We start from the raw sequence: 12,668 nt of genomic DNA, 5'->3' as shown, positions 1-12,668 counted from the left end.
CTTTTTGGAATCTCCCCTGGAGGGGTCTGAGAAAGGTTCTGTGTGTGTCTCTACTGCCACCGCCACCTGCCACTTCCTGAGAGAGGCCACCCATAGACTCCGCCTCAGGTTCCCAGGCTCTCAAGTAGGTATTCCCGGGCCTCTCTCAGAGTGGCACTCCAAGGGCAGGGAACTTCCCAGGGGACCAAGGGTATCAGGGTTGGCCTGGGGCCAGTAGGAACTGGTTTGCCAGACTAAGGAGGTCTCCACTCTCTGTCCCCTCCTGCTGGTGGGAGGGCAAAATGCCAGCCTGGCGACAAGGCCATAATGGCAACGAGGGGGTGAAAGTCTCACCGAGGCCAAGGGGAAGGCGACCGTAAGGGGAAGTCGGGAAAACTGCCTTTTATAGACATGTTCCTTTCTTTCCTTTTTTTTTTTTTCTTCCTTCTAAGTTTACTCACAGCGACAGTGCCACTCGCAGGCGCCTGGTCTGTCTGTGGTTGCGCCTGGGGTGGGCGGGTGGCACCCGCATACCCCTTCCCCCATCTTGCCTGCAAGTTGCATGACCTGCATCGGAATCCATAGGGGGGCGGGGGAGAGGCCTTTCAGATGCTGGATGCAGTTGAATTCAGCGTCTTCGCTTCCTCGCCTGCCCTCATCCCAGATCGGGGAGGAGAGCCCAGCTTTCTTCTGCGTGTGAATGCCGTAGTGTGTCTGCCTGCTAGGACTGCCCTAACCCTTTCTTTTCCTTTCTGACAGCGAATGCTCTGGTTTTCTCCGCAAACAGCTCACATTTGGCATTTGGGCGTCTTATTAAAAAAAAAAAAAAACAACCCAAAACAAAACCAACCAACCAAAATCCTACCAAGGCAAAGAGCGGGGACCTTCTCTTCTCCCGACGGGATGTGAGCTCGCGTCGAAGGCTGCACCTGCTTTGCGCCCCTACCAGGAAGGGGTGCTTGTGTGGGAGGGAAGGAGGGAGGTTCTGCGCCCCCGAATCCGGAGAAAGCAGCCCGCCCGCCCCCTCACCGGGCAGCCGGAGCCGCGCACCCGCGAGCCGAGCCCAAGAAGCCGGCCTCTGACGGTGCTGGCCTGCTTGCCAAAAAATGCCCCTTGCATCTCAATTTCCCGGCCGCGTCCTTCCTGCAAGCACAGCTCGCCCGGGGCCACCTCGATGCCCCTCGGCTCCCCAGCGCAGCCCTCTCGGCGCTGCTTCCTGCCCGCCCCGCTCCCCGCCTGCCGGAGGCTGACCGCGCAGAGCCCGCCGCCGAGAGGGCGCGGGGGGCGCGGGGCGCGGGGCGCGGGGGGCGCCCACCCGGCCGTGCCCCGCGGTCCCCTCCCAGCCGAGCCCAGCTCCCGGACTCGCGGTCACGGAAAGGAGAGTCATTTAGACGGAGGACCGCGCGTCCGCGGCCCCGGGTCCCTGGCTCCGGGCGCCTCTCTGCGGCGCGGGTGCGCTCCCGCAGCCCCGGTCGGCCGTCCCCGACCCCGACCCCGTCCCCGTCCCCGTCCCCGTCCCCGAGCCCGGCCCCCTCCCCCCGGGCCCGGGAGCACTCCCGGTCACCTCGGCCGCGTCCATCTCCCTCGCTCTCGCGGTCCGGATTGCAGCAAAACACCGGGCAGCGCGAGGGCCAAAAAGTGGGGAGGAGAGCGCCTCTCGGCGTCGCGCGGCCGGCTCGCCAACTCCCCCCCCAGCCCGGACCCTCCCGAGCCCGACTGCAACTTTTTCCCTTCCGCCTCGGTTTCCCCTGGGCTGCGGCGAGCGGGCGCCGGGCCGCGGGGCGTGGAGCGGGCGGGCGCGCGGCTGCGGGTGGCGGTGCGGGCGAGAGCCGCGAGCCGGCGAGCGGGCGGGTGGGTGGGTGGGGAGGGAGGAGGGGAGGGAGGACGGGCGGGGAGCGAGTGGGGTGCGGGGAAGGGGAGGGGGAGGCAGGGCGGGGGGAGATTCCGCTCGCCTGCCGCTCCCAGCCGGGGCGGGGGGAGGAGGCCGCGAGGAGGGAGGGGAGGAGGGAGGGGAGCGGGAGGGAGGGAGGGAGCGAGCCGAGGAAGACGCTCCGATAACCCGTGCGTTTCGTAAGGCTCTGAGCACTTGTACATTTCTGCAGGCGCGCGGCGAGCCATTCGCGGCGGCTGCGGCAGCTCCGACTGCATCTCCCCCTCCTCCTCCTCCTCCTCCTCCTCCTCCTCCTCCTCCTCCTCCCCCCGGGCTCCGGGTGTGTGCATGTGTGAGTGCGTGTGCGTGTGTGTTTTGCAGGTGTGTCCGTTTTAATTCTGCCCAGTAGGTGGGACTTGGTGACTTTAGCACCATATTTTCCTTTTCCCTTCCCCCCCCCCTTTTTCTTTTTTGCCTCCCCACCGTCTGTTGCAACCCTGCAAAGTCTCGGAGTCGGAGAGCGCGGCTCGCGTCCCGAGCCCCCGGAGCGGCGTGCCGGCGAGCGCCGAGCCGGCCACCATGCCAGGCAGACCGCGCCACTAGGCGCTCCCCGCGGCTCCCACCCGGCGGCGGCGGCGGCGGCGGCGGCGGCGGCGGCGGCGGCGGCGGCGGCGGCGGCCGCGATGGTTTCAGACGCTGAAGGATTTTGCATCTGATCGCACGGCGTTTCAAAGGCAGAGGCCCCCCCTCCCCCTTCCCCCCTCCCTCGCCGTCTTTGTTTCCTTCCCCCCCAGCTCTCCCCACTCCCCCCACCCCACCCCCCTCTCCTCTCCTCCTCCTCTTTTTTAGAAGCCACGATCGGAGATGGATGTCTCTCTTTGCCCAGCCAAGTGTAGTTTCTGGCGGATTTTCTTGCTGGGAAGCGTCTGGCTGGACTATGTGGGCTCCGTGCTGGCTTGCCCTGCAAATTGTGTCTGCAGCAAGACTGAGATCAATTGCCGGCGGCCGGACGATGGGAACCTCTTCCCCCTCCTGGAAGGGCAGGATTCAGGGAACAGCAACGGGAACGCCAGCATCAACATCACGGACATCTCCAGGAATATCACTTCCATGTAAGTCGGCGGCCGCTCCCCAGCCCGCCTCCCCTCTGGTTCCGCGGCTCCCGCCGCCCGCCGCCCGCCGCCCGTTCCCCCTGCCCGCGGGGCGCGCGTCAGGCTCGCCGTGGCTCGGGAGATGCTCTCGGGCTGCGCAGCCCAGGTGACCCGGCCCTGGCAGGCGGGAGTCGGCGCCGCGCGGGGGCCGGCCCGCGGAGGGGACCCCGGCCGGCCCGGGGCGCGCAGGGCCCTGCTCCCGCGCCCGCCCCCCGCCCCCACCCCCACCCCCGCCCCCACCCCCGCCCCCGCCCCCACCCCCACCCGCCGGGGCTCCTCGCCCGGGGCGCGAGCCGGGTTCTTTGCCCCCCGCGGAATAGCAACAGTTTGGCCACGCGCAAGTGGCGTAAAGTAGACGAGGTTCGATTCCCGGCGGCGGCAGTGACAGCGACCGCGGCGGCGCGAGCCCGGGAGGGAAGGTGCCGGGGGCTGCTCGCCTCCCAGCCCAGGTCTTTTAACTGTTTCCTCTTGGAAACAAACACGCTGACAAGTAAACAAGTTGGGAGCTGGCTGCTCGCGGGGAGACTTTGGACATGTCGAGGCCGTCATGGACGCCTGCCTCTTCCCTTCCTCTCTCGCCCGCCCTCTCCAGCCCCATTTTGGGCATTTCCGAGACACCCCCCTCGCCTCTCCCACCCTCAGCTGCATCTGGGCGCCCACGGATCCCGTCCTTGTGAGCTTTGATAACTGCGCCCGTGATTCCGAGGCAGGACGGAGAAGGGAGCCAAGGGGGGTGGTGGCCGGTGTGGTTTGGGGAGGGGGGTTATGTGATCTTGGAGGTTCTTTTTTTTTTTTTTTTTTTTTGGGAAAATCCAACTCTGACCGGCGTTTGCTCGGTTCTGCCCCGTCCGAGTGAGCCCCGTGGTGGCCTGCATTCCCTGCCTCCCGTTGGGTAGGGATCGGCGACAGAAGCCCCATGGTCCTGGGGGAGAGAGGAGCTCAGAGTCCAGGGAAGATGCCTATCTTTTCGAAAATTCTACTGACCTGGAGGCCAGGTGCCCCCGGCTCCCCCGGCTCCCCCATTCTGACATCCAGAGAAGGGTGTGGACAGTACTCTGGTTGTTCAAGGGATTCCTTTTTTATCCCCCTCCCAAGGTCCACACCCCTTGGGGACCCTCACAGTGGATAGGATGCCCGGAGGGATGTGTGCCCAAGTCCTGGCCGGGGTCTCTCGGAGGAAGGCGTCTGGGCGGACGCAAGCCCAGCCGAATCTGCCTTTGGCGCTCCTCTGCCAGGCGGCAGCCCTCCCTTTGCCTCAGCTATGGGGCGGCCAGGCTCTCGAAGCCCGCCAGCCCTGTTGGCTTAATGGAGAGAGTGCTTACAGCTAACAGTTTGAGGAAGTGTACAGACAGGAGATGTCTCCGACTCCCGGCCCTGGAGGCCAGCTTGACCCATATCTGGGCTTTGCCATTCACCTCCTCACTATCTTCAGCTGGTGGGCCTGACGTGACCAGATGAACAGCCCAAGGGGGGAGCCAGAGGTTGGTGGGGGGGAGCTAGATGGACCCAACTCGGCCTCTCCAGCTCTGTAGGCTACAGCATTCCGGCACCCCAGTGTGGGGATGGGGGGAAGAGGGTCCTGAGCATGATCCTCAGGGAAACTCTTGCTTGGAAGTGCACCACAGGGCTGTGTGTGTGCAGGAGGGTGGGGTGCGGAGGAGAGAGAGCCTAATAGTAGGTCCAGGGGCTCAGGAGCTGGATCTAGGGATATTCAGGGGGATTGGTGGGCTAAAGGTTTCAGAGAAGGTTGCTGGTGTGGCTCTCTGGGAGCTGGTGAGCCTCATGCAGCTAGTTCTCCGCTCCAAGGATGTGTATCTGTCGGAAGCCAGTGGGAGGCAGGGGTGGCCACAATCACGTAGGCTCCTGTAGTCAGGCAGAGGTGTCGCTCCTCTGAAAATGATGCTTGGGGAAGCGGTTTCATTGGGGGAGTTGGGCTGCTCTTTCCAGGCAAAGGGTCCGAGATGGAGGTGCTGGGAAGGTGGGTGATGGGAGAGGATGGTGCGGCCTCTTGTCCCCTTTGCCATTGGAGGACCCCAGTGGGACGTATTGGAGGACAGTGGGCAGGGAGTGGATTGGGAGACTGTGTGCTCCCGTCCGCGTTTCAGGACTGAGGCTCTTTGGCAAGCAGGCAGGACTTCTTTCCTTTAATCCACCCCAATGCCTAAGAACCAGGGAACTGGATTCCCACAGGAGCTGCATGGATTGGCAGGTGGGGGAGGAGGGTCAGAAGTCATGGGTCTGATGACCCTTCCTCACCCCATCTTCTCCCCAGTGCCCTGTTAGATCTATGGCTGGTATTGACTGAACTCTGGGAAGGGCCCAGCCTTTGGCCCAGAGGCAGAGGACTGTGGGGAGAAGGAGGGGCATCATGCTCATCCTGGGAAGCAGATGTCACCCATTCCTATTCTAGTCAAGGCAATGGAAGCTTAGGGTGGCAAAGTAACTTTTCTTGGGGCACGTAGCCCCAGGGGTGAGCTAGGCTTAGGTCCTGGTCTGTGTAACACCAAGGCCCGGCCCCCATTCTGCTGGGATGCCTGTGGAAGCAGGCTGGCAAGAGGCCTGGAGGGCAGGCAGAGGCTCTCCAGGCAGGGGAGGAGGCCTGCCTTCGGCATGACTTGGGAAGGGGACTTGAGTTGCAGCTTAGACTTTGCAGGACGAAATAATTCATTCTTCAGATTTCTGATGCTATCAGAGATAGGGAGTTAGGGGGTCCTCCAGCCTTCCATCAGCCTGGAGCTCTTGCTGGCGCATGCCTTAAGGGTACAGCTTGGGCAGACTCTTGGGAAGAGGCTGGGGTGAAGCTGCATTTCTATCAGGCCTAGGTAAGGGAACTGAGGGGGGCGGTACTCCACAGATGCATCCTCTTTTGTGGAGCTAGAGAACCTGAGGTCCCTCCCTGGCTGATGGACAAGAGATTCCCAGTGGTCCTCCTCTCAGAGTCGTGTGCGATGTGGCCCTTGGGTGCCCATCGGAGGCTGGCCGAGGGCTGGGGCTTCCTCACCACTATCAGGAGGGAATCAGCTGCAAGGCATCGGGGCAGAAGTATGGGTTTCCCCTCATCCCCTCCTAAAGGGCTCTCCCTCTTGGCCTCTTTTTGTTCAGGAGGCCAGTTCCTTTGCCACTGGAGCTCATGGCACACAGTAACCTTACCTAGAAGGGTCCGCACGCTGCCGCGCCCAACCAGGCTCTGACGTCACAAAGGCAGAGGGCGGTGGCTGGGAGTTGGATCCACTGTCTAGGTCAAACCTGCCCCAGGGTCAGAATGGTGCATCCTTTGACTGTCAGAAGTTCCAGGGGGAGGAGATGGCTCTTGGGGCCCAATGTTCCTGGGGCTGGCTAGCCAAAGGCTTTCGAAGACCATTGAGCTCTTGGCTGGGACTCTGAGCCTCCCGCTGGGTCTCTGCAGGAGCCATCACAGGATTCCTGGTGTTCATAGCTTTCTGGTCCCTTTTGGTCCCCTGTATTCCCTGCAGGCCCTCGCCTGGCTGGGTGAGGGGTCATTTGGGCTTTGGCTGCTGTATTGGTTCCTTGATTCTCAGCCTTTCTAAGGATCAAGGGGAGAGCCAGCCTTGACAATTACCCATGGGAGCTGGGATGCAGGCAGGAGTGTGAGCCAGGCCCCAAGGGCATCATGGAGCTCAGCCAGGCCCTGAGACTAGGCCTGAGGGAGGTAGGCTGAGATAGGAGGCCTTTGTGTGAGATTCAGAAGGGGGAGTGTTTGCAGGCCTGGGAGATAGGGCACTTCCAGGATGAAAGCTGGGGACCCAGGGCTCTAGAGGCCCTGGGATTTTGCCTGGAGACCAGGCCCTTCCCTGGATCCAGAGTCCTCAACCCCCACAAGCCCAGATCAATCTTCCCAGGCACAAGTTGGAGCTCTGAGCGTCATGTCTGTAGCTCCAGGGCATGTGAGCACATGGCAGTTTGGGGTAAAAACAGCCCAACCTGGCCCTGGCTTTGAGAGTGCTTGGGCACTGGTCCCTGGAGGGCTGATCCTGGAGTCTGGGAAGGCAGCTCAGGGTCCTGCAAGGGGCCGACCACCCTCCTGCCTGGCTGAAGTGGAGCGTGCTGCAGTGATGAAGGGAGGAGCCTGATGCCGGCTCCCTTGGGATGCTCTCTGGCCTTGTCCTGCCTGTACCTGCCTGCCTCCTCCTCCTCGGACTGTAGGGGTGGACTAGGTCCTAACCCCAGCTGGCTCTTGGGCGAGCGTGTGGCTGGACTGTGACCTTCCCTTGGGATGACCTTTGCCCTTACTGTGGCATCTCTGCTGCCACTGGGCCCCATTCAGTGGCTTATACTGGGATCACCCACACTGTCTCTGTTCTTCCTTAGGAGCCTGTAGTCGACCACAGGGAGAGTAGGAATAGAGAAAGGGATGAGACACATGAGTGCCTCCCTGGTGCTGCCGCTAACCCGCTGTGAGCTGTAGGAGGGGACTGTAGGCTTTCTGAGCCTGTAACTCAACAATGAATTGAAGCCATGGGGCAGTGTCCCTTCCAGCTTGGACATATGCCATCCCAGGGTGCAGGGAGCACCCCATGGAGGCAATGTGAGGCCACTTCTAAGGGCACCGTCTTTGGGATTGGTGCTGACTCTTGTGATGTCACCAGGAGGAGGGCACAGGTACTCCCTCTCTGGCCATTAGCCACTGGCCATTTTCCTCTTCATGCCTTTCCTTCCCACCTCTTTGGAACTCTGGGTCACCCAGAAAGTGCCATGCAGTCTGGAGTCAACTGCCCTGACCAAATGCCACACTTAGGATTGCACTAGGACCTGCAGCCTGTCAGAGCTGGACACCCAGCTTTATGTGGCTCTCCATTCTCCAGCCTACGCTCAAGGCAGCGAGGAGATGTCTCCCAAAGCTTCCACTCATTGCTGCAGCAGGGAGCTCCACCAGATGTGAGAGGAACATGCTAGAACTTCCATTTCAAGTTATTCTTGTCTAGAAAAGGGAATATTGAATATTTAGCATATGGATTGAAGATATACAAGCATATAACTTAAGAAATAGGAGTGTTCAGGGGTTACAAGATAAAATTTTTATTGCTCAAGCAGGCATAGTCATAAAGGCTCGGTGCCCGCTGTTGTTGTGATTGGAAGGGCTTGAGTTTGGGAGGGAAATGTGTTGTGGTAGAAGAGGTGACCCTAATGCCTTGGGTCTGTTCCACTCAGTGCCCAGTGGAGGGGTTGATTGACAGGCATGGAGAGCCGGGAAAATGAGAGGAGGAATCTGGCTGGATAGTGTAGGGGAATCTCAGCACTGGACCATGATTCCCAAAGGCCCCCTAGACCCCAAGGGCCAGGCCAGTTCTCAAAAGACTATCTCCTAGTACCCCTCAGGTCCTACTTTTTGTTTCTGTCTAGCAAATTCTTTACCTCCTGAATACCCCAAGCATTTTTCATGCTTTCCAGTTTACAGAGGTTGGGTTTATTTTTGCCTAAACTACTTGAAGTGTTTAGGCAGGGATTATTTGTCCTGTTTTACTGACTATCAAGAAAAGGGTTGAGTTGCATATCTCCCAAAAAGAAAGCTCTAGAAGAGTCCTGTGGCTCCCTCTGTGGTGTTTCTCTCATGGCTTCTGTGGTTCCATGGACTATTCTCTGGCTGTGGTCCTTTAGCTAGATATCTTTATGGCTTCATTTTCATCCAGAAAGTTCTTTTTCTCCCAAGGGGTGGCATTATGGGCATGGTCCATCTGTGAGGAATTGGAGGATGGCTGAGAGTCCTGGCAGTTGGGTCTAAGTGTGGCCTGAGTGGTGGCTGGACTTGATCCCTCAGATCTGGTGGTATCCACCTGAGGCATCAGCTCAAGTCATCTGTCATCTATCCCCTAGCTGCCTCCACTTTGGGAAACTCAACTCCTCTTTGATGGGTTGCATCTCCAAGGATGAGGACTCCAGTGAGGCCAGAACAGAAGCTCAGTGCCCAGTGGAGCCCTGGGAAGGCCCACAGGGATCCTCAGTTTTCTGCCTTCATCCCATGTGCAGGGCTCAGCAGCTCAGGGCTACGAGGCACCCCTGCAAGTGTCCCCTCCCTCATGCTCCACACGGGAGGCGCTGTAAGAGGCCCAGACCAGGGTGATGACTTGCCTGGGGCCCGAGTATTGCTAGAAGGCCTAGGTGCTAGCACCCTTTCCTGCTCTGGCCTGGCGCCTATCCTGGGCACTCTGTCAAAGCCAGAGCCCTGCCCACGACTGTGTCTCCCGCTGGGGCAATGTTTCCAAATCTGGGGTCCCCAGAGGCAACAACTATGCGAGACTGGCAGCCCCAGGGCTCCTTGCAGCCTGCAGCCCACGCCAATTAGAGATCCACTCAGTGAGGCTTTCTGCTCTGCTCTGTTTACAGGCAGGACTGGGGAGGCTGCGGGCTCAGCTGGCTTGGGAGCCCATTGTTTCTCTCCAGCCTCACCTCTGCCTCCCAGCCCCCCATTTGCTTTGTCTGATCAACAGGGTCCTCAGTCTGGGTGGTGGAGATTCAGGCAGGATTCCTTTCTCAGAATCATCAAGCATGGAGAGGAACATGGCAACTGGGTTTCCCCAGTGGATCCTCTGGGCCTGGCCTCTCCCTAGCCACCAGCTAGCTCTTACTGAGTACCTCCTCTCTTCTAGACACTGCGACAAGCACTTGAGAGGTAATATTTTATTATGACTTCACACCAATCCTTTCAGAGTAGTACTATTAATGAATTAATTAACATGAGTTCCATTTTACAGATCGGGTAGGAGTCCAGATACAGAATTTGACTTGTTTAATTTCACACAGAGCCATCTGACATTTCACATGAAGCTATATTGCCTGGACTCTTGCTCTCTTCTTAGACATGCTAATATATACTGGTGGACACACATGTACGCAGTCACTCATGAATATGTGACCATCATAATCAATCAATTAAAAAGGTTGACGTGAGGGCAGCCCTGGTGGCTCAGTGGTTGAGCGCTGCCTTCAGCTCAGGGCCTGATCCTGGAGACCCGGGATCGAGTCCTGCGTCAGGCTCCCTGCATGGAGCCTGCTTCTCCCTCTGCCTGTGTCTCTGCCTCTCTCTCTCTCTGTGTCTCTCATGAATAAATAAATAAAATTAAAAAAAAAAAAAGGTAGACGTGAAAGCCTAGAAGGGTCCTTTATTTTGTCACATATCAGTTCTCTGGGTGAGGTTTGCCCAGGCTGGGGTTGGAGGGGAAGGCAGATGGGATGGTGGGTATGATGCTGGCCTGGCATTCTGGAGTATTGAATATTTGGGGATGCTTTGAGGCTCCCCTCCTGACTTGTTCCCAACAGGAGCCTCCTCCGAGGCCATGTCTCAGCCAAGCCCTCTTCCCAGGCCCCCTTGACCACCCCCTGGTGTCTTGGCCTTTGGTTAGGCCAACTACCCCAGGAGACCAGGTGCCAGCTGAGGCTGGCAGGGATTCAGGAAGCTGGCAGCTGGGTCCTCACCAGCTCCGCTCTGGGCTGAGGGGCGGTCAGCAGGACCATGTCCCTGTCCTGAGAGGCCTTAAATCAGAGAGTGGAGGGCTGGATGGCTTCTCCCAGGTAGAGCTGTGGGGTTTCAGGACGTTTGGTGGGTGAAGAATAGCAGGGAGGTGTCTGGAGTGCTGAGCAGCTAGAGCTGGAAGCTGGTGTTCAGAGAATCTTCCCTGACTTCTAATTCTTCCTGGCTCTTCTCTTGCCTCCTCCTCAGATGAGCAGGCTCTCCTCTCCTCCACCCTTCCTTTTGCCTCAGCTCTGCCCCATTGCTCATGGAAGCTCCGTCTGCCTCTGCACAGGGTTGAGCTGGGAGCATGGGGGGTGGCCACAGCTGTCCTCCCGGAAAGAGATGGAACAGCCACCCGTGGCTGAGACGGTGGGGCAAAGATTTGTGGAAACACCCCACCTTTGCTGCTGCTTGGCTGCATGAGCTCACGGCGTCCTCGGACCTCTCTGGACTCACTTTTCCCTTCTGGGAGCTGGGTCACCTCTGGGAGTTGACACCTGTCTCCCTTACGGGGTCCCTGTGAAGATCAGTGTGGTGACATGTTCGATGGGCTGTCTAAATAGCAGGGTGCTGTGTTGATGTTTCCGTTTCTAGACATCTGGGAGTGTTTCTGAATCAGGGAGGAGATCAAGACTTTGAAATGTCAATCATCTGATCTGGAAAGGGGCTCGGATATAATTGGGGTCCAGCCCAGTTCTACCACGGAGGAGCGGAGGGCTCAAGAGGGTGGATGGGCTTGACTCAGTCACCCAGCTTGTCCTGGCCCGGGGCCCTGCCTCCCCAGCTGGTGTGCTTTCCTTCCCCACCCTCTGCTGGCGGCTGCTGTGGGGCTGAGGGGTTTGGGCTCTTCCAGAGGCAGGGAAAGGAGCTCCTGGTTTCCTGCAAAGAGCGAGAGCGCTAAGGGAGCAATCTTAGGTTCGCAGAGCCAATCCGGCCACCTCCCACAGTAAACGGGGCCCTGAGTGCGCGCTGGGGGGTGTCTTTGCACACGCACAAGTGCATCTCTTCTGTGTGCTGTGCACATCACGTCTGAGGTCTTGGTAAACAAGCCCTAAAGCCTTTGGCTCGCTGCCCACCAAGTTCGTCTGCATGTCGACCCCCCCGTGGCCACCAGAGGGCAGTGCGGCGCACGAGACGTTCGCAGGCTGCTGTTTGCCTTCCACAGCCTGCGCCTGGGAGGTGGCACTAACCTGGCGAGATGTGCATGGGCAGGCCTGGCTTTCAGAGCCTTTTCTTGAGCCAGGGATGAGCAGGGAGGTCAGCTGCACCCTGGGCGGGGCCCCTCTGTGCAGAGCTGGTCCTGCCTTTATCACAGCTGCGGTCCAGCCACAGATACGGACGGAGCTTCCCAGGAGGTGGCTGGGAGGCTGCTCTGGGCACGCCGAGGGCAGTGCTGTCCTTCCCCTCTGGTTGCTGCAGCAGCAGCAGCAGCAGCAGCAGCAGCAGCAGCAGCAGCAGCAGGGGTCAGCACCCCTGCACGGGGGGCAGGGGGGGAACTGGGGAAGAATGAATGGCACATAGCGCCTGCCCAGGCAGATCTTGATGTGGACACAGAGAAGTTGATAGGCAGTTACACTGTGGGGTTGGTGTCACAGAATAATTGAGCTTTATGAACTCCCTCAGGCCATGTGATAGACTGGCCCAAGTGTGGGGACATCTCCCACTTCTCCCTCCCTCCCCTCATGCCAAGTTTAGGAATCACTTAGACACCAGGTAGCTGCTCAGTAAATACCAGGTCCTGATATTTACCAGATGTGAGAGCGTGGTGCTGTCTTTCAGGCTCTCCAGACCTTGTCTGTCCTCAGAGATACCCATCTAAATTGGTGGGTAGGAGAGTGCCTTGCAAATTAGGGTCGAAGGCCCTGTCTGGACCAGCTAGTTTGGACTGTTTCCTCTCTGTGAATACTTTGGCTCTTTTTCATCTGTTCCAGGCGGTCTCGCATTTGAGCGGGTGCTGTCTTGTTCCACACGCTCGTTGGTCCATAAATGAGCCCTATCCTGCTAATGTGGTTGTCAGCTTTGGAGATGGAATCTTCGTTTTTGTTTTTGGTTTTTTTTTAGTATCATTTTTGAGATTTTATTTATTTATGAGAGAGAGAGAGAGAGAGAGAGAGAGAGAGAGAGAGAGAACACAAGCACACACGTGCACATGCATGCAGAAACAGGGGGCAGAGAGAGAGGGAGAAGCGGACACCCTCTT

At 59.0% G+C, this 12,668-nt stretch overlaps 1 protein-coding gene across 4 annotated transcripts in view; it reads left to right on the top strand.

The window, feature by feature from the left end:
• Positions 1–2,504: 2,504 nt before the first annotated feature.
• NTRK3 (neurotrophic receptor tyrosine kinase 3) overlaps positions 2,505–12,668 on the top strand; it is a 391,483-nt gene continuing 381,319 nt past the window's right edge. For 3 of the 4 annotated variants that reach the window (XM_072799286.1, XM_072799279.1, XM_072799308.1), the window contains exons 1-2: positions 2,505–2,583; positions 2,699–2,961. In XM_072799286.1, coding sequence (XP_072655387.1) covers positions 2,714–2,961 — 248 coding nt within the window. In that variant the 5' untranslated portion in view covers positions 2,505–2,583; positions 2,699–2,713. The remainder of the gene's footprint in view (positions 2,584–2,698; positions 2,962–12,668) is intronic. The other variant, XM_072799305.1, reaches the window with a different exon arrangement.

This window comes from Canis lupus, chromosome 2 (genome assembly GCF_048164855.1).
Source record: "Canis lupus baileyi chromosome 2, mCanLup2.hap1, whole genome shotgun sequence".
Classification (NCBI taxonomy): domain Eukaryota; kingdom Metazoa; phylum Chordata; class Mammalia; order Carnivora; family Canidae; genus Canis; species Canis lupus.
Note: the sequence above shows the minus strand (reverse complement) of the source record. Positions and strands in the feature narration are given on the sequence as shown.